Below are 19382 nucleotides of genomic sequence, written 5' to 3' on the forward strand. Positions count from 1 at the left end.
GGCAGTCTCAGATCTGAATTAAGTTTTTGTTCATTTCTGTAAAAGGTAATATTGCTGAGTAATAACAAGCAGATCATGATCAGGAACACACGTTTATTTCCAATATTACATCAGTTTGCATGTAGAGAAAATGAGAAGAAATAACAATCAATCATCATCATCACCGCCTGTTTTGTCAATAACTTTCTTCATCCACCTTCTCATACGGAAAAGATGGGTGTAGAATCCATATTTCCCATCCCTGTCACATCCTTCTCCCCAGGACACAATGCCGATCTGATACCAACGGTTGTCATCTGGGTTCTGTGAATGAGGATATAAGTCATTCTCATGCGTATATCAAATATAAAGGGGAATATGCAAGACATCTAATGAGTGAAGTTCGTGTTTCTCTAGTTGTATACCTTCATGACAAAGGGACCACCGCTGTCCCCTTCACAAGCATCACCAGTTTTCTGTTCCTCTGGTTTGAAGCCTGAAAAGTACATGGGCATTATGAGGAAGCGTCATACTAATTGAAACACTTGTGGTTCACCAAGTCACACTGCACCAATTCACTTTTGGTTAACATATCGAATGGACTTGAGCTACAGTATACAGCAATTCCCATTCTGAGATGAGAACTGCTACTCACCAGCACAGAACATGTTGTCAGTGATGCGGATAGAGGTAGAGGCTCTGCAGATATCCTGTTCAACGATGGGTAGATGGATCTGCTGGAGAACTGTGGGTTGAGACTTGGGGGAGGAAGTCCATGTCTCATAAAGGTTCCCCCAGCCTGTCACACGGCCTTTATAGCCAGCAAACATCAGTCTAGGAGAAATGGAAAAAGGGATGCTACCATTGCTAGTATGTGAAAAAGCTCAGAAATGTTATTTCATATTTAATCATTACTGATAACTACATTACGCTCTCTTACGTCTTAGCAACCTGCTTGGTTGGTAGACAGACAGGATGAATCTCATCAGTGAAAGTAACGGGCCTCCTCATGTGCAGCAGAGCGATGTCCCGGTTCAGGTTCTCCTTCCAGTTGTACTTGGGGTGGACAATTATCTCATCAATGGCCACAATCTTCTCTGTGCCCTTCTCAAACCTGGGATTAGGTTGAAATAGGGTATTACCCAAGAACGTTTTGGTATGGCTATATTATTGTTTCGTCACGTCTTATGAGAACTACTTGGTTCTTGGTTCACTGTTGCACTGTGCAAAAGTCTGTGCAAAAGTCGATGTGTATTGTTTGTTTAATACAGATAAAATGGGAAAATAGGAGATAATCACTCACTTAGCTCTGTTATGTTTGCCAAGACGGACCAGGATGTCATTGATGGTGAAGTTTTTGTTCCATGGTGGGTAGAGGATGCAGTGGGCTGCAGTGAGGATCCACTCATCACTGATTAGACTGGCCCCACACAGAAGCTCCTGGGGGCTTTTCTTGTACAACATCACCTGCCTAACATCAAAGCATCCATGAATAACAGGCATCATCATTTTCTTCTGCCAAATTACATCTGTGTCTTTTTTTTAAGGCCGAGGCTCCGGATTTGACTTTTCCGGCCTTGTGCATTTCTCACTGTCAATAGTGAAATTATAATTATTCCGGTTTAACAGGTGAAACATCTATGCAGCATCTGCATACCAACCATCTGATCTCAATGAGTTCCATGGGGATATGCATTTAGGTCTTCTTGAGTTATAGGCTACCGTTTAAAGTAGCCTACAGTTTTGTTTTGAATGAATGTATTGTGAGTGAGTGTATTTTTAGAGCAGATTGTGTTAACAAACTGTAGCATAGCCTACCTGTGTTTAGTTTCAATCGAAGCACATATTTTGCCAAGTGGCGTACTTTAGAGTTTTGGCCACAGAAAAAAAAGACACTTTCAGACACAATCATCCTAAAATCTCATAAGAAATTAGGTGGTGTTTTTTTGTCTTACAGTAACGTTACTATGCTATTATATTTGGGCATGTTATGTAGAATAGGCTCCAATCATTATGTGTTCTTGCAGACATTGATTCAGCATTGATCTAACGTTATTAAACGGGCACCATTCGCCAGAGTAGCCCTGTTCTCTATGAGTAGAACAGAGACTGTGTATAAAGTAGAGAATCTCGCATGTGCAAAAGCTTCGGGCCTTTAGCTGTCTGGAAGAAAGGTGCAGAAAAGTCCGATCGGCAGCCACTCCATTCTTTTAATTGGGCAATGCATTGACAACCGCAAAACATATCCTCTAAATGATAGACAGAGATAACTTCCTTTCCCGCTCCCACCGTGTATATGGTCAAACACGATGACCATAATCCTAAGTAGTAGTCCTACGTAATGCAATAGAATAAATGTGGTGTTTTGAATATCTATTCATTTCATTACCATGGTGCACTGGCCACCTCTGCATCAATCCCTTTAACAATACGGCCTCCTTGGTAGGAGTCAATCAGTTCTTGCTCTCTACCGTCCTTCTTACTTATCTTCTCAAACATGGGTCGCTCCCCGCACACTGAAAATAAAGCAGAGTTGAATTCAAAGTCATGAAAATAGACACTTTCCTCCTCGGTACCTTACACTTTATGTCCAAAATTATACTACTTACCCATCTCTCCACTGCCAAAGCTCCGAGGGCTGAAGAAGGTTTTTCTGGGCCCAGAGAGTGTTGTCCTTTCCCTTCCGCCAGCCGCCTCCTCATAGTTATCTATTGGGTCATCTGAAAGAGAACAACAGTCCAGCACTCACAGTAAAGAGCATTTATTTTTCTTCAGAGTCCTAATATTTTAAGTGAATTGTTTACAACTGGAACAAGTGTTCAGCTCAGTGAAACAGCTCACCACACATGTCAAGGTCACAGTAGTCCACAGTGGTATTTCCATGCTGGTCCACAAAGCACCAGGGTCCCTCCATATCGCCGTCAGGGTTTCTACAGTGGTTCGCCACAAGTTTGACCTCTGGGATGAAATCCTTTCCTTTTCTGAGTGCCAATGCCTCTGGGGAGGCCCAAGGCAGACACTTTTGGCCGTTCATGGTAACTGAGAGATCCCCAGTATAATCCAAGCCATTGTTGGCCATGCAGTCCTTCTTGGTGTACGTGGCTTTCCCATCCACTGCAGCGGGTACTTTTGGGGGTACCCAAGGCTCCCCTGTAAGGGAACAATCACAATAGAGGACCGCTAAGACATATTGCAACATGCTCTGCACTTTGTTGTTGAGCAAGGACGCATAGAAACTACCGTATTGTCAGTGTAAAAGCACACCCAGCTAAGCAACAACATGCAGCCAAATGATGGTTATTTTATGCAGTAGGGAAATCATACCACATTTTGGAACGATACATTGCTCTCTCCTGACTGTGGGATCCCTGGTGAAGCACCAAGGTCCTTCAGGAGTTTTGTCTGGGTTCCTGCAATAGTTCTCATACAGGGTCTCATCCAGCAACGTATTGAACTCCCTAAGAAGAGATGTTACCCCTCAGCAACGACACAGCAAGAATGGGACAACTTTGAAATTACATCCCTCAAGTTATGGGGTCAATAATACATACGTAATTCTGTGTGGGAAGTTACTGGACCAGTACTGGCATGTTTTTCCTGAGGAAGTAGTGAAGATGGTGCCGTTGTAGTTCTCACCAATGCCCACTGAGCACCATCCTGTAAGATGCAGGCCCACATAATATTTGAGAAACAGGATGTCCTGCTCAAATTTTTTTATCTTTAACATTATATAATTTTCCTGGTAGATTCCTCACACTTTTTAGTTGGTTTCAACACAAACATTAACATTTTGTCCAGAAATCATTGACATATTTGAAATGCACAGTGTAATCAGGCCATAAGTATTACCATCGAGATGAATACACCCCCTCACTGTGTTTATATTGTCCTTGGTTCTCAGCAGTGAAGTGCCTTTGCAAGCTGTGAAGAAGACAAGCAGAATTAGAAAACATGAGGAAATACTTGCCTCTACTTGCTTATCACTGCCAAAGTCAATATTAATGTTTGTTCTTTAAGCATAAAGAGCACAGCATGTGTGGGAAGAGCAAAACGTGTGGGGTCACCAACACTGGGGCTAAAGCCTATTCCTCAACCAAGTCGACTCACATCTCAGTTGCACTTTGTTCTGGTTCAATATCATTTATTTACATTGGTGTTGTGACTGATGACTGCACACATTTCATGGATAAGGTTTTGATAGAAAACACAAATACTTACCCAAATAGTTGCCCCAAAAGGCCTTCTATATTGAGAAAGATCCATTTAGACAGTTATTTGGGGAGAAATACTATAATCATACTTTATTATGCAAATTAATATAGTGTTACCCAGGTAAACATAAAGCTCATGTTTTAGTTACTAGTAAACCAAGGTGAATATGAATTTGCTTTCCATAATACTTCAATCTAACGAGCCAGACATTCTCACCGTCTTGTCAGGCTTTTCAAAGACTTCACGGGCTTCTTCATGGTCACAGATCTCCTCGATGCACTCCCGTTCCAAGTTCCCAGGTTTCAACTCCTCAAGGAAGGAATTTGCCCGTTTAGCACGGATAAAAACCTGTGAGGCCTCTTTGCTATTAAGAAATACTATAAACAAATATTTGATAACTCAACCCATTGTTTAGTGATATTAAAACAGACAAATAGCCTAATTCACATCAAGGAGTAACAGTTTAAGGGGTATACATTTTCTAAATATCGAAATTTTTGAAACTTTCTTGCTTTTGAGCTCTCTGGGTTGGCAAATAAAAGCTGGTATCTTACCATTTTCACAAAGTGTGATCTGAAGAGTAGAAGAAAATAGTAGAGTGAAAATGAGAGTTGCGGGTATTTGACCCATTCTTATGGATAGTTAAGACAGAACTCCTTGCAAAACCTAGGACATCACCAAACCTTCTCACCCCTTCAAAATCCAGTACTCATTGAAACACCCCACTTTCTGTTACATTGAATCCACCTGGTTAATATTGAACCACTATACTAAGACTGACTCTGGGCTGCGCCTCCCATCTGGGCCATGTCACATACAATGTTGCATTCAATATTTCCATTAAAGTTTAAACTACTACATATGACCATGGATAAGCTTTCCACACAATGTCAAGAATTGCTTTCTCAATTGTTTATTTTCTGTCAGGGCCTACTCATGGATTACTTTATATATATATAAAGAAATTATATTCAGTAATTACAAACAGAATACCAAATGATAAAGACTTAAAGGCAATGTCAAAAACAAATACACAATAAATCAACCTTTTAAAACACCCCTATCTGCTAATTTAGACTATGATAGTGTGTGCCGCTAAGCTGCATAGACAGGCATAGCAAACACACACTCCAAACCAGAATGTTTGCTGATTCAGTCTCGGACTGTCCCAACCATCGAACAATTTGCACCCAAATATTGAATGAAGCATTGGAGAAAGAGGTGAAAAGTCAAAAGTTGTGTTCAAAAACACATACAACTGTTGTAAAGCCACCACAGACGTACTTATTTTCTCTCTTTTAATTGGAGTCTTCAACAATAATGATAATATTGTTGATGGGCCCATATTTACAACAGTGTGTTAAAATACAGTAAAGCTATTTAAAAAGCCTTCATAAACAATCTCCAGAGATCAAATATATTTTGGTCAGATAAAAAAGAAAACTATTCATGAGGATTTCTCTTTGTAACCATTAAGACATTTCCTAAAATACAGGGGCAGGTAGTTTTAGTAGTCCTTGAAAAGAACATTTGCTGCAGGTAGTAGCTAGATAAGGTCCACCACAAATGTGAGTCAATATTAGCTTATATCTTTAACTCGTTCACAGCTGTCTCCCTTCTCCACTACCGGTAATCTAAATGGAGTATCCTGATGGTGATATCATAACATACTTGATATTCATGAAGAAGGTATTTTCCGAAGTAAGTACTGCTTATTGTCTTCTTTTAGGTAAAGTACATCTAGAATGCAAAAATAGTTTTTATTCACATTCTTGGTTTTATTTGAAGATTTAATTAAACAGCAACAGAAAGCAAAATGGTGTGAATTGCAGTTTTAAACTCCCGTTTCGATCTCTATTGTCTCTGCCACAGAGCTCAGTCCATCCTCGCCATGTAGAATCACCAGGTTGCTGTGTGTTTTGTGCTCCCTTAGAACAATGCACTTATCATTAGAGTCTGAGACAATTATCTCAATGATATTCTCATTTAGCTGGAATTGGCCCACATCCTGTTCCAAACCTTCCTCTATTACCACAGGAGATATGTCACTATCATGGTATGAGTCACAGGTGCTGACAATAACCTCCCCTGAATTAGGCAAGGCTAAGTCTTCAATGGCCTGAACATACACTACTGTCTGACACTCCATGTTCTCTTCAGGGACATCGACCCATGGCTTGACCTCTGTATTGTGAGGGGTCTTTCTAGGTCTGCCTCTAGCAGGGGCAGAGTGGCTAGACTCCAGAGCTGCTAGGGTGTTAGGACATCTGGGGAGCTAGCTATCTTCTCTCTTTTGATGGGAGAACTGGTGGCGAACCAGGCTCTGCATTAGCGTGTAGCCAGCACCACATGTCGGACATTTGTAGGACTTCTCCTCAAGGTGGGACTTCATGTGGCAGCGTAGCTTGGTGGCCATGGTGTAGGCTTTCCCACACAGCTCACACTGTGTGAGGTCTCTCCCCTGTGTGTAAACGTTCGTGGGCCCGCAAGTGTGGGGGTCCCGCAAGGCTTTGCCACATATAGGGCAGAGGTAGACTTCCCCTGTGTGTGATATGAGGTGTCTGCGGAGTTCAGGCACCTGTGAGAAGTACTGATTGCAATGGTTGCACTTGTAAGGCTTTTCCCCTGTGTGGATGTGTAGATGCCCCAAAAGATTCCCCCGCTGTCGGAATGTCTTATTGCAGTGGGGACAGGCATAAGGCCGTTCTCCTGTTTGCAAGCGCATGTGATTCCTAAGGGAGCCTGAATTGGCCAGTTGGTTACCGCAGACAGGGCACTTGAGCTTAGGAGCATGGTAATTTTCTTCCTTAGCGCGGTGGGCCTCCCTATGAATACTGAAGGCCAGCGGGCAAAAGCCTTCCCACATATATCGCAGACAAAAGGCCTCTCTCCTGTATGGAGAACTTCATGCTCCTTCAGGTCCCGTTTCAGGCCATAGCTCTTGTCACGCTGCTGGCACTTGAATGGCCTCTCTCCCTTATGCATCAGAAGGTGGGCCCTGAAGTTCTCTTGGGAGCTGTAATTCCTACCACACTCTGTGCATAAGTAAGGATTTAGGCCCAAGTGGGTGAATTTGTGCTTCTTCAGGTGATATAGCTGAAAGAAACTCTTGTCACACTGGTCACTGGTCACACTTTCCCTGGTGTTAAAGAGGTCTGGAGCCATCATAAACTCCTCTGTGTCTTGCTTCCCCCCTTTGTCAAGATCCTTTGGGATTTCATCTGAGCTTATATTTTCTCCAGCTTTTATATCTGTTTCTTGGCAAGCTCGTCCATTTTCATCACCAACTCTGGACGTAATCTCCAATGTCACTTGACGATCCAGATACCCATTTTTGCACCCTTGAAGACGCTTGTGGATGCAGCTGACTAATGAATGCACCTTCCTGGGTTCAGCAGCCCGTCTGCAACTGGCCCTGACCACCTGTGGCCCCTGCACCTCCTGGGGTTTTCCTACCACATTATCTGGTTCTTCACTACTCTTTGAAGGCTCGTCAGCAGGACTCACAAGTTTGTCCCCAGAGCATGGCACATTGGTTATTTCTGGACTGAAACATTCTGTTTTTATTATTTTGCAAGAGTGAACTTCTCTATTCTGTTCCATTGTTTTCTCACCACTGGAATGAGAGTCTCTCACACATCTCTTGTTCATTTTGTAGATAAGAGGTTTGCTCCTTTTGATTCCAGTCTGGCTTTTCTTCTCCTCCACCACCACCACCATAGACTCTGTAAACCCCAGTGGAGAAGTTGACATGTCTGAATCTTCAGTGTGCTCCTCAGGCTCTGAAAGAAATACAAATATCTTCCACGTAACATTTCAGAAACAACTATCCAAATGTAAAATGTAATCATTTCATAACATAAAATCCTTATTTGTACAATATTTATTAGTTAGTGTGTATTAAGAATGCTACTGAATGTGGGTGTCAGGCTACCTATAAGCTTGAGCTCTTGCTCTGTGGAGTTTACATCTGGGGATCCATCCTCTCTGGACTTGCGAGGTGTAACTTGTTTGCGAGGTTTGCCTGGTGTTGTTAGTGACCCTCCTTGGCTTCCATCGTGTTCCAGAGGATCAGCTAGGAAACTCCAAAGCAGAAGCTCTGTCCTTGGGTTGATGTCTTTGCAGGCCCTTAGAAAGAGACTTCCATCCACCTCATGAACAGTAATATTATGTTCATCTTTCCTCCTTGCATTACAGGCAAATCTGCATAAAACAAAGAAAGTGGGTTTCTCCCTCCCAATTACAAAATTAATTATGACAGTAATGTTAATGTGTTTGATACAGCTGAGCACTACAAAACAATAACCATTTGTTTATTTATTTTTTTACCTAGAGACACATACCTAATCCAATAGCACCTGTCCCAAAGATTCCCCTTGATTATCGTCTGATACACGTCTTCCATCAAGCTCTGACGACAACAAATGTGTTACATTCAATGCACGTGCAATGTTATAGAAACTTGAGCAAGCATGTCCTACACACCAGAGCCCCAACTAGCCATCATTTGCTAGAGAGGGGCCCACTGTCAGTCCATGAGGAACAGCATTCAGCACACTGTGTAGTGAGTCCTGGTTTAGGGATGGGCCCCTCATACCCAGAGTCCATCCTATCGGGTGGCAGGTAGCCTAGTAGTTAGAGCGTTGGGCCAGTAACTGAAAGATTGCAAGATTGAATCCCCAAGCTGACAAGTTAAAAATATGTCTTCTGCCCCTGAACAAGGCAGTTAACCCACTGTTCATAGGCCATCATTGTAAATAATAATTTGTTCTTAAACTGACTTGCCTAGTTAAATTAAGGTTACATTTAAAAAAAGTATAAACTCTCTATAGCCACAAAATGTAGAGACTCACAAAAATGCAAATGTTTTGAATGTCATGTACAATGTCAAGCTTACAATGACACAAAAATGCACGTTTTAGATATCATTTATAATGACTAGCTACATAGGAAGTGGAAACGTATCTCATTGACTTGTGTTTCAAGCTGTCATTGTCAGTATAATACAGTACTGTATAAGCAACTGCAGCCACATACACAACGTATATACCATAGGAATATAGCTAGCTGAGATTTATGGCCATCGTTTATCAATAATTGTGTGTGACATGCATACGTGATTGCTTGGAGCTGCCAACATAAGTCCCCCGGTGGGTGGCAAGATTCGTCGTGACAATGTAAGCCCCTGACATGCGCGGACAAGGCAACACATTTCAGCGCTAATGTAAGCCCCAGACAAAACAATTAGCTAATGTAATCGAGTTTGTTCACTAACATAAGTTGGCCTGCTTAACTGGAAATAGTACACGTCGACAAGGGACCGTGAGTAAGTTTGTCAATGACTTCGTGACACAGACAACAAATTATTATTAAGCACAAGCCAACTATTAACTGGCGAGTTAGCAAGCTAACTAGCTATGGTTTCAGTAGATCGCTGGAACAGGCTTGAGTATATGTCAGAAATCTAGTAACAGTAGTTATTTAACTTGGTAGTTAGCTATTAACGAACGTTATCAACGCGTTTTTATTTATTATTGGTGGCACTGATTATGCTAACAAACTCAAACTAACGTTACTGTATTTGCGTTATGCATGCAACATTGTTGTCTGACTAACCAGTCGACGACAATGTGGACATGATACTACGCCGGTTGGGATATCAAACATCTTTCAAATAGACGTTCGATTCGCGGCAATAACTCGAAAATATTATTTCAATTAACTCAGGATTTCCACAGGTTCTTGGCCAATTTGTAGCATTATTTTTTTCCATTTGAAAACTCCGGGAAAATCATCGTTCTCCAGCCAAGGACAGAATCCGGAAGTCCTCAAGTTCCTGTCTTCCTAAACATTCCGACAGGAAACGTGTCCTTTCCCGCACATCGTAAATGCTATATTTATCCTAATTCGAATGGTTAGAAAGTCACATGATAACATGATATATGCATGGGTCATTAGCTACCGTACTTTGCTGTTTTTGTTATTTCCCAACTAGCTAATTTACAACAGTTAATTTGTCAGCGGCAAGAGGAACTCATGCATGTTATATCATAGAGCAAGCATCGTAGTCCCGTTTATGTTTTTGCCACTGCCAGACTGAAATTGAATGTCGAGTTTATTTTAAATACTTGGCCTAATTGTATTACCTGAGCCACCTGTATTCATGGACTGCCGTTATATTATGTTTTTTCTACCAACAGACCTGCCATGGTATGCTGAGGTGGGGAGTCTGGGGACCTATGCACTATGGCAGAGTCACTTGCCATCCAGGACCATTCAACAGAAGCAGACCTATGCACTAAGTAGTAATATGAATCAATTTGGCCTAGTAGCCAGCAGATCCGACCCGCTTGCTTACAGCTGCAGACAGGCTAGGGTCGGTCAGGCTTCATGTGTAAATTAATACACCGCGGTGCCGGCGCGAGATATGGCTCTGGAAAAGTACCTCAATCCAGGGATGACAAATGTGTTGTACTCCGAATTGTCCCATTATCCCAACTGTTACACAGAGAAGATTGAACGAATGCTCCTAGATCAATCGTTCAATATTCTCTCTGTAACAGTTGTGATAATGTGACAATTCGGAGTACAATGCATTTCTCATCCCTGTATTGAGGTATGTTTTGCAAGTACTTAAGTAAAATTATTTTAAAGTATTACTAATGTATTTTTTGGGGGGTATCTGTACTTTACTTTACTATTTTTGACAACTTTTAACTTTTATTACATTCCTAAAGAAAAAAATGTACTTTTTACTCAAACATTTCTCCTGAACACACAAAAGTACTTATTACATTTTGAATGGCTAGCAGGACAGGAAAAGTGTCAAATTTATGCACTTATCAAGAGAACATCCTGGGTCATCTCTATTGCCTCTGATCTGGCGGACTCACTAAACACATGCTTCGTTTGTTAATTTTGTCTGAGTGTTGGAGTGTGCCCCTGGCTGTCCTTAAATAAAAAAAAACAAGAAAATTGTGCTGTCTGGTTTGCTTAATATAGGGAATTTGAAATTACTTTTAACACAAGTATATTTGACCAATTACATTTACTTTTGATACTTAAGTATATTTAAAATCAAATACTTTTACTCAAGTAGTATTTTAGTGGGTGACTTTTACTTGAGTCATTTTCTTTTAAGGTATCTTTACTTTTACTCAAGTATGACAATTGGGTACTTTTTCCACCACTGCGTTTTGCGAGCCATATCTTGCACCGGCTCCGTTGTTATTTGAAATAGCAGTTGTTCAATCTTCTCGGTATAACAGTTGGAATAATGGGACAATTCAGAGTACAACGTATTTCTCACCCCTGGATTGAGGTACGTTTTGCGAGCCATATCTCGCGCCGGTTCTGATGTGTCTTAATCTACACAGAAAGCCTGTCTGACCCTAGTGCAGCTGTAAGCAAGCGGGTTGGATCGGCTGGATAGCCTAGTAGTGGCTATGTGTTCTATCCTCTACTATTTTGCTGTTTTGATCAGTGAAGGCTGCTGAGGGAAGGACGGCTCATAATAATGGCTGGAATGGAGTGAAAGGAATTAGACACATGACAACCAGGTGTTTGATACCATTCCATTCTTGCCATTATTATGAGTCGTCCTCCCCTCTGCGGCCTCCACTGGTTTTCATATAACCGAGTCTGTTTTAATATCTGCTGCATTGATAGCTCATCTTTGCAGGTTAGTTGAATTAAAAGGATGCTAATCGGGGGCAGTTATACAAATAAAATAAAACGTTTGACACTCAGCGATTGTATTTTGATATGCTATATCTTATAGTGAAATAAAAGACGTTGAGGCCTTTGAGAGTGAAGGAGCCAGCCAGAGATTGAAAGTCGACCACTTGCTTTTCACCATTGAGAGACATCAGAAATGTTACTTCTGGTGTGAGTATTAGCTATTTCTGTCCAGTGCCTTTACACACAGACTTGTACAAAGAGCCTTAGACTGACTAAGAGCAGCAAAACTATGTTTAACTGTTTCATTTGTTCTGATACTTTGATACATTTCCCAGTGCCACTAGGCCTATAATTTTTTATGTGAAATATTGCTTTTTTATTGCTAATGAAATGTACTCTACAACTTCTATTGTTGCTGTGGTATTATTTTTTCATTCATGCATCATCGCTGTAATTCTTTTAATGTATTTTACCTTAAAATGATATTGCCTAAAATGTACCCTTGTCATGTCTTACAGTTTGTGAAGAGTGCAAAGAATATTTTATTGATGAATGCCCCACACATGGCCCTCCAGTTTTTGTGCCTGACACCCCTGTGCCAGTGGGCGTCCCAAACCGTGCCGCCCTTACTACCCCTAATGGCATTGAGGTCATTCAGGAAGGCAGCGAGGTGGACGTATGCTGCGTAGACAAAGACATTCCCAGGGGGGCACTATTCGGTCCTTACCAGGGTGAAGTGATGTCACAGGACAAGTCCTCTGGTTTCTTCTCCGGGATGGTGAGTTGAATCCACAAACCTTACTATGTTCTGAAAATCACTTTTCACTAGTATATGGTATGCCTCTTCCTAACTTCATGCACCATTTGTAACTTTAAGGCTCTCACATCTATGTCAATGATGTTTATCCCTAGTTGGTGGACAAAAACAACTCATACAAATCCATTGATGTTAGCGACGACACCAAAGCCAACTGGATGAGGTATGTCCGAAATTCTTCAGAGGACATTGAGCGAAACCTGACAGCCTTCCAGCATGGCGAGCACATCTACTTCCAGGTGTGCCGTGACCTGTCAGTGGGAGAGAGGCTGCGGGTATGGTACAGTGATGACTACATGGACCGATTACACCGCATGTCCCAGGACACCATCGGCAGCAACTTGGCCACAGGTAACACACCTACCAGCCTCATCCCTTTGCCAGCCCTCTAGTTAACTACCAAACTTATTTTATTGCTTTCCAGAATGCTACAATGTGTGTACTTTTCTTCCCTATATCACTGATCTAAGATCTCCTAAATAGTTACTCTAAGAAATTCATTACTATGAGTGACTTTGAAGGAAAGATGAAGATCATTTAAATACATTTTGACCACCAGGGGGAGCCATGTTGCAAAATACATGGAGAAGCTCAAACAATGAATGGCAATATCAAACTAATGGCAATATCAAAATTAATACTTCATATATCAACATGTTGTTTAATGCACAAATATAGTTAATGAAGAGGATGTTGTCATTTTATTATGTAAGAATGTTTGTTTATATTGTTATAAGCAGTTTTAAGGTGCTTACCCGTCAGAGGCTGATCAAGTTGAACTTGGGGTTTTGAATGATCATCTTGTCTCCCTCCACAACAGTTGAAACGGACTCACGAGTGTGGTCAAGCCCCTGGAATGTTACAGCCCGGGACCGGGAGGCCACCCAGACCCTCATCGAGCACTACGGGTCCCCAGAAATCCAGAGCCTACTGAACGACCGGACAACCAGAACCAAGCAGATCTTTGAGATCATTGCCAGTCGGATGGAGGCACAGGGCTTCCTGATCAGTGAGAACTCCTGGCAGGCTGGCAAGCGATGCTTCCAAAAGTGGCGCAACATGGAGCGCACGTACAAAGACTATGTGCTGGCGTCCAAGAGGACTGACGCTGGACGCAGGAAACAGCCTGAGTTCTATGACCAGTTCCATGCACTCATGGGCCAGAGGCTGAGCTCCAAGCTGGCTGCTGCTGACACCCCAGCCAGGGTGTTGGCCAAGCTGAAGCCTAAAGCTGTAGCACCAACTCCAAGCCTGCCCCTCTACGCTATTGTAGTCCCATCAGGCCATCCAGTTAACCTCGGTATACCCTCCACCTGCAGCCCAGAGGCAGAGATTGGAGTCCATGCAGGCACCACTGAGCCTGAACCGCTAGCCAGGAAGTCCAGGAGCGAACGGGTCCCACATCCCAAGATACTCCAGTCAAATACAGTGGAGGAGAGGACAGAGAATCAACTCCAAAAGGGGAGGAGGAGGTCATGGCTTGGGGATGACAGAGGTAAATGTGTTATGATGTTGAATCTTAGCAGTTAGCCTATAACTGAAAAGGACGCAGCCATTTTCAAAATCACTGACAGTATTTACGTAATAAGTCTTTATTTTTGTCTTCCTATCCATGTCTCCAGCTCCTGAGAACGGTGGGTCCCTGCCTGTGTGGTCGGAGCGGAAAATGATCAGTCAGGACATTGAGGCAACGGAGGCTTTAGTAGAGCTGTACAGCTCTCCAGAGATCCAGGGACTAATCAGGGAGAACAAGACCCGAACCAAGAGGATCTTTGAGATCATAGCTAGCAGGCTAAAGGAGCAAGGCTTCCCCATCAGTGATGTGCCTGAGCAGGCTGGGGAGCGATGCTTCCAGAAATGGCGGAACCTATCGAGGGCATACAAGGAGTACATCCTCCACCCAGAGAAGGCTGACATGGCAAAGCGGAAGCTTCCGGCCTACTTCAACAGGCTCCAGGACCTCATAGGCCACCGGCTCAGCCTTCAACTATCTGAAGACTCCCCCGAGCCTGATGGCAGCATGGGAGATGCTGAGGCACATGCAGGGGTTGAGGACATAAGCCAGAATCTGTTACACATTGTGGAGGTGCCGGCGAGCCCCACTGACATTGTCAGTCCCCCCTCCACTTCTGCCTCCTTCTCCTCTTCACATACAGGAAACCCCCTCCATGTTGGAGCCAGTGGGCGGAAGAGAAGGAGGATGGCAAACATATTGGATGTCTTTCAAGGTTACAGGGAGGAGGACAAACGATTGCAAGAGGAGAGGGAAAGGAGGGCAGAGGAGCGCTTTAATCAGCTGCGAAGCCTTCTGCAGCAACAGCACACAGAGACTATGGCAGTGATGAGAGAACTGATCAATTCCATGAAGATGAAAAAACAATGAGATATACTGTGAATACAGTTGAAGTCCGAAGTTTACATACACCTTAGCCAAATACATTTAAACTCAGTTTTTCACAATTCCTGACATTTAATCCTAGTAAAAATTCCCTGGCTTAGGTCAGTTAGGATTTTAAGAATGTGAAATGTCAGAATAATAGTAGAAATAATTATTTATTTCAGCTTTTATTTCTTTCATCACATTCCCAGTGGGTCAGAAGTTTGCATACACTTAATTAGTATTTGGTGGCATTGCCTTTAAATTGTTTCAGGTTTCAGGTAGCCTTCCACAAGCTTCCCACAATAAGTTGGGTGAATTTTGGCCCATTCCTCCTGACAGAGCTGGTGTAACTGAGTCAGGTTTGTAGGCCTCCTTGCTCGCACACACTTTTTCAGTTCTGCCCACACATTTTCTATAGGATTGAGGTCAGAGCTTTCTGATGGCCACTCCAGTATCTTGACTTTGTTGTCCTTAAGCCTTTCTGCCACAACTTTGGAAGTATGCTTGGGGTCATTGTCCATTTGGAAGACCCATTTGCAACCAAGCTTTAACTTCTTGACTGATGTCTTGAGATGTTGCTTCAATATATCCACATAATTGTCCTTCCTCATGATGTCATCTATTTTGTGAAATGCACCAGTCCCTCCTGCAGCAAAGCACCCACACAACATGATGCTGCCACCCCCATGCTTCACGGTTGGAATGGTGTTCTTCGGCTTGCAAGCCTCCCCCTTTTCCTCCAAACATAACGATGGACATTATGTTCAAACAGTTCTATTTTTGTTTCATCAGATCAGAGGACATTTCTCCAAAAAGTACGATATTTGTCCCCATGTGCAGTTGCAAACCGTAGTCTGGCTTTTTATGGCGGTTTTGGAGCAGTTTCATCCTTGCTGAGCGGCCTTTCAGGTTATGTCAAAATAGGACTCGTTTTACTGTGGATATAGATACTTTTGTACCTGTTTCCTCCAGCATCTTCACAAGGTCCTTTGCTGTTGTTCTGGGATTGATTTGCACTTTACTCACCAAAGTACGTTCATCTCTAGGAGACAGAGCGCGTCTCCTTCCTGAGCGGTATGGCGACTGCGGTGTCCCACGGTGTTTATACTTGCATACTATTGTTTGTACAGATGAACGTGGTACCTTCAGGCGTTTGGAAATTGCTCCCAAGGATGAACCAGACTTGTGGAGGTCTACAATTTTTCTGAGGTCTTGGCTGATTTCTTTTGATTTTCCCATGATGTCAAGCAAAGAGGCACTGAGTTTGAAGGTAGGCCTTGAAATACATCCACAGGTACACCTCCAATTGGCTCAAATTATGTCAATTAGCCCATCAGAAGCTTCTAAAGCCATGACATCATTTTCTGGAATTTTCCAAGCTGTTTAAAGGCATAGTCAACTTAGTGTATGTAAACTTCTGACCCACTGGAATTGTGATACAGTGAATTATAAGTGAAATAATCTGTCTGTAAACAATTGTTGGAAAATGTACTTGTGTCATGCACAAAGTAGATGTCCTAACCAACTTGCCAAAACTATAGTATGTTAACAAGACATTTGTGGAGTGGTTAAAAAACAAGTTTTAATGACCCCAACCTAAGTGTATGTAAACTTTTGTCTTCAACTGTGTATACAGTACCAGTCAAAAGTTTTAGAACACCTACTCATTCATGGGTTTTTCTTTATTTTTACTATTTTCTACATTGTAGAATAATAGTGAAGACATCAAAACTATGAAGTAACACATATGGATTCATGTAGTATCCAAAAAAGTGTTAATAAATCAAAATGTATTTTATATTTGAGATTCTTCAAATTGCCACCCTTTGCCTTGATGACAGCTTTGCAAACTCTTGGCATTCTCTCAACCAGCTTCATGAGGTATTCACCTGAAATGCATTTCAACTTACAGGTGTGCCTTCTTAAAAGTGAATTTGTGGAATGTCGTTCCTTAATGCGTTTGAGCCAATCAGTTGTGTTGTGACAAGGTAGGAGGGGTATACAGAAGATAGCCTATTTGGTAAAATACCAAGCCCATATTATGGCAAGAACATCCATCATTACTTTAAGACATGAAGGTCAGTCAATCTTGAAAATTTCAAGAACTTTGAAAGTTTCTTCAAGTGCAGTCGCAAAAACCATCAAGCGCTATGATGAAACTGGCTCTCATGATGACTGCCACAGGAATTGAAGACCCAGAGTTCCCTCTGCTGCAGAGGATAAGTTCATTAGAGTTACCAGCCTCAGAAATTGCAGCCCAAATAAATGCTTCACAGATTTACAACATAAACTGTTCAGAGGAGACTGTGTGAATCAGGCTTTCATGGTCGAATTTCTGCAAAGAAACCACTACTAAAGGACACTAATAAGAAGAAGAGACTTGCTTGTGCCAAGAAACACGAGCAATGGATATTAGACCGGTGTAAATGTGTCCTTTGGTTTGGAGTCCAAATTGGAAATGTTTGGTTCCAACCACCGTGTCTTTGTGAGACGCAGTGTGGGTAAACAGCTGATCTCCACATGTGTATTTCCCACTGTAAAGCATGGAGGAGGAGGTGTTATGGTGTGGTGCTTTGGTGCTTTGCTGGTGACACTGTCTGTGATTTATTTAGAATTCAAGGCACACTTAACCAGCATGGCTGCCACAACATTCTGCGCTTAGTTGGACTATCATTTGTTTTTCAATAGGACATTGACCCAACACACCTCCAGTCTGTGTAAGGGCTATTTGACCAAGAAGGAGAGTGATGGAATGCTGCATCAGATGACCTGGCCTCCACAATCCCACAACCTCAACCAAATTGAGATGTTTGGGATGAGTCGGATGGCAGAGTTAAGGAAAAGCAGCCAACAAATGCTCAGCATATGTGGGAACTCCTTCAAGACTGTTGGAAAAGCATTCCATGTGAAGCTGGTTGAGAGACTGCCAAGAGTGTGCAAAACTGTCAAGGCAAATGGTGGCTATTTGTAGATTCTAAAATGTCAAATGTATTTTTTATTTGTTTAACACTTTTTTGGTTACTACATGATTCCATATGTGTTATTTCATAGTTGTGATGTCTTCACTATTATTCTACAATGTAGAAAATAGTTGTTTTTTTAAAGCTCATGAATGATTAGGTGTATCCAAACTTTTGACTGGTACTGTGTGTGTATATATATAATATATATATATATCTTCTTTCTATTATTTGCATTTGCTATCTGCCCTGTTATTTGTATTATGTATTATTAAAGTCGTATGTATTGTTGAAGACTATAGAAAGTCGCATACATGTTTATATAATAAGGGTTGTGTCTTTGGCATCCACAGTTCACTTTTCTACATTTCACTTGGAAAATATACTGTATCTCACTTCCTGCGAGTGCCATTATTTTTTAATGCCAACTGATTATTTATAGGTGCTTTAAGTCGAACCCAGTCTGTATTGAGCTAGAACATTTGAAACTGTGGCTTATTAGTCAAAATAAACCTCTTGGTTCGAGCTAGACGATACTTGATTCTGGTCATTTTATTTATTCATTGCACAATGATGTCACAACTGTTAAGCCTCGTCACATTGTCCTACATCAGATTTGACTCTGGCCAAGACAATGGCTGAAACAGAACTAGGCAGCAACAGGCACTTTTTTTCAATTTTAAACTGAAAAGAGACGTATCAGACCCATGGGACAGGCTGATCTAGTCAGTACGGTTCACTTATTAATGAATCAGTGGGTTTATTTCTTGGTTCTCATTATTGCAATTATTCTTCCAGGTTCATGTTGTCCTTGCCAGGCAATGGATAAAAAAATGTCCCATTCTTTTTCTCTCTTTTCGTATAGGGGCCATGATGGATATTGAGGTTGATGAACTGTGAACTGTAATATTTGGTTATGTTATATAACCACATTGGAAACAGCATTCATTATTCATTCTGGCCATGTCTGCAGCTGCAGGGAGATTGTAATGGATAGTTCACAGAAGACAACTGCCTGGAAATGCTGGATGATTTATTGTTGCTTTATATCCAACCACTGCATCTGCACCAGTTATTTTACATAACAATGTAGCCACATCATTAGTTGGAAGTGCTGTTGTTTAGGGCTATAAAGTATATGCGCTTTGCACACCATCGCATGCATAATGGTTGCACTACTTACACAGTAGATTGCTCATATCTTAACAAATAGGCAGGAATATAATGGCCATGGCATCCTAAAGCAATCTGGCAAATGATCAATCAGTCTCATGAAGATAGGTCTTTAAAAAATGACTAACTTTCAATATCTACAAATGGTGGCCTAAGTACAATAAGCACACACAAGAAGACA

General features: G+C 41.8%; 3 protein-coding genes across 17 annotated transcripts; 1 reads left to right on the forward strand and 2 right to left on the reverse strand.

Moving 5' to 3' along the window:
• Nucleotides 1–73: 73 nt before the first annotated feature.
• On the reverse strand, nucleotides 74–5726 carry LOC100136616 (prothrombin). Its single transcript, XM_021606977.3, has 14 exons — nucleotides 4746–5726; nucleotides 4408–4568; nucleotides 4198–4222; nucleotides 3829–3900; nucleotides 3531–3636; nucleotides 3304–3437; nucleotides 2821–3129; nucleotides 2589–2699; nucleotides 2369–2495; nucleotides 1283–1450; nucleotides 920–1093; nucleotides 635–813; nucleotides 405–475; nucleotides 74–303 (listed from the first exon to the last, which is right to left on the reverse strand). The coding sequence occupies exons 1-14, from the start codon at nucleotides 4819–4821 to the stop codon at nucleotides 148–150; spliced, it is 1869 nt and encodes a 622-aa protein (XP_021462652.1). The 5' UTR covers nucleotides 4822–5726; the 3' UTR covers nucleotides 74–147.
• A 589-nt stretch (nucleotides 5727–6315) lies between these two features.
• Nucleotides 6316–9390, reverse strand: LOC110526207 (uncharacterized). The gene is given in 6 exon segments (XM_090238405.1): nucleotides 6316–6637; nucleotides 6639–6682; nucleotides 6685–7026; nucleotides 7029–7973; nucleotides 8126–8394; nucleotides 8535–9390. Coding segments are annotated over 6 exon segments (1833 nt in total). The 5' UTR covers nucleotides 8597–9390; the 3' UTR covers nucleotides 6316–6466.
• Nucleotides 9318–18564, forward strand: LOC110526205 (uncharacterized). 15 transcript variants are annotated; one of them, XM_090238393.1, is made up of 7 exons: nucleotides 9318–9415; nucleotides 10392–10496; nucleotides 11972–12078; nucleotides 12390–12649; nucleotides 12784–13039; nucleotides 13509–14183; nucleotides 14311–18564. In XM_090238393.1, exons 2-7 carry the CDS (start codon nucleotides 10438–10440, stop codon nucleotides 15069–15071), a joined length of 2118 nt encoding a protein of 705 aa, XP_090094519.1. In that variant the 5' UTR covers nucleotides 9318–9415; nucleotides 10392–10437; the 3' UTR covers nucleotides 15072–18564. The 15 variants fall into 15 exon arrangements, with proteins under 15 accessions (XP_090094519.1, XP_090094525.1, XP_090094528.1 ...); XM_090238399.1 differs by having other exon boundaries at nucleotides 10392–10493; XM_090238402.1 differs by having other exon boundaries at nucleotides 9369–9415; nucleotides 10392–11512.
• Nucleotides 18565–19382: the final 818 nt, after the last annotated feature.

The sequence above is a fragment of the Oncorhynchus mykiss genome, chromosome 6 (genome assembly GCF_057628025.1).
Source record: "Oncorhynchus mykiss isolate SJ-2025 chromosome 6, ASM5762802v1, whole genome shotgun sequence".
NCBI classification, from domain to species: domain Eukaryota; kingdom Metazoa; phylum Chordata; class Actinopteri; order Salmoniformes; family Salmonidae; genus Oncorhynchus; species Oncorhynchus mykiss.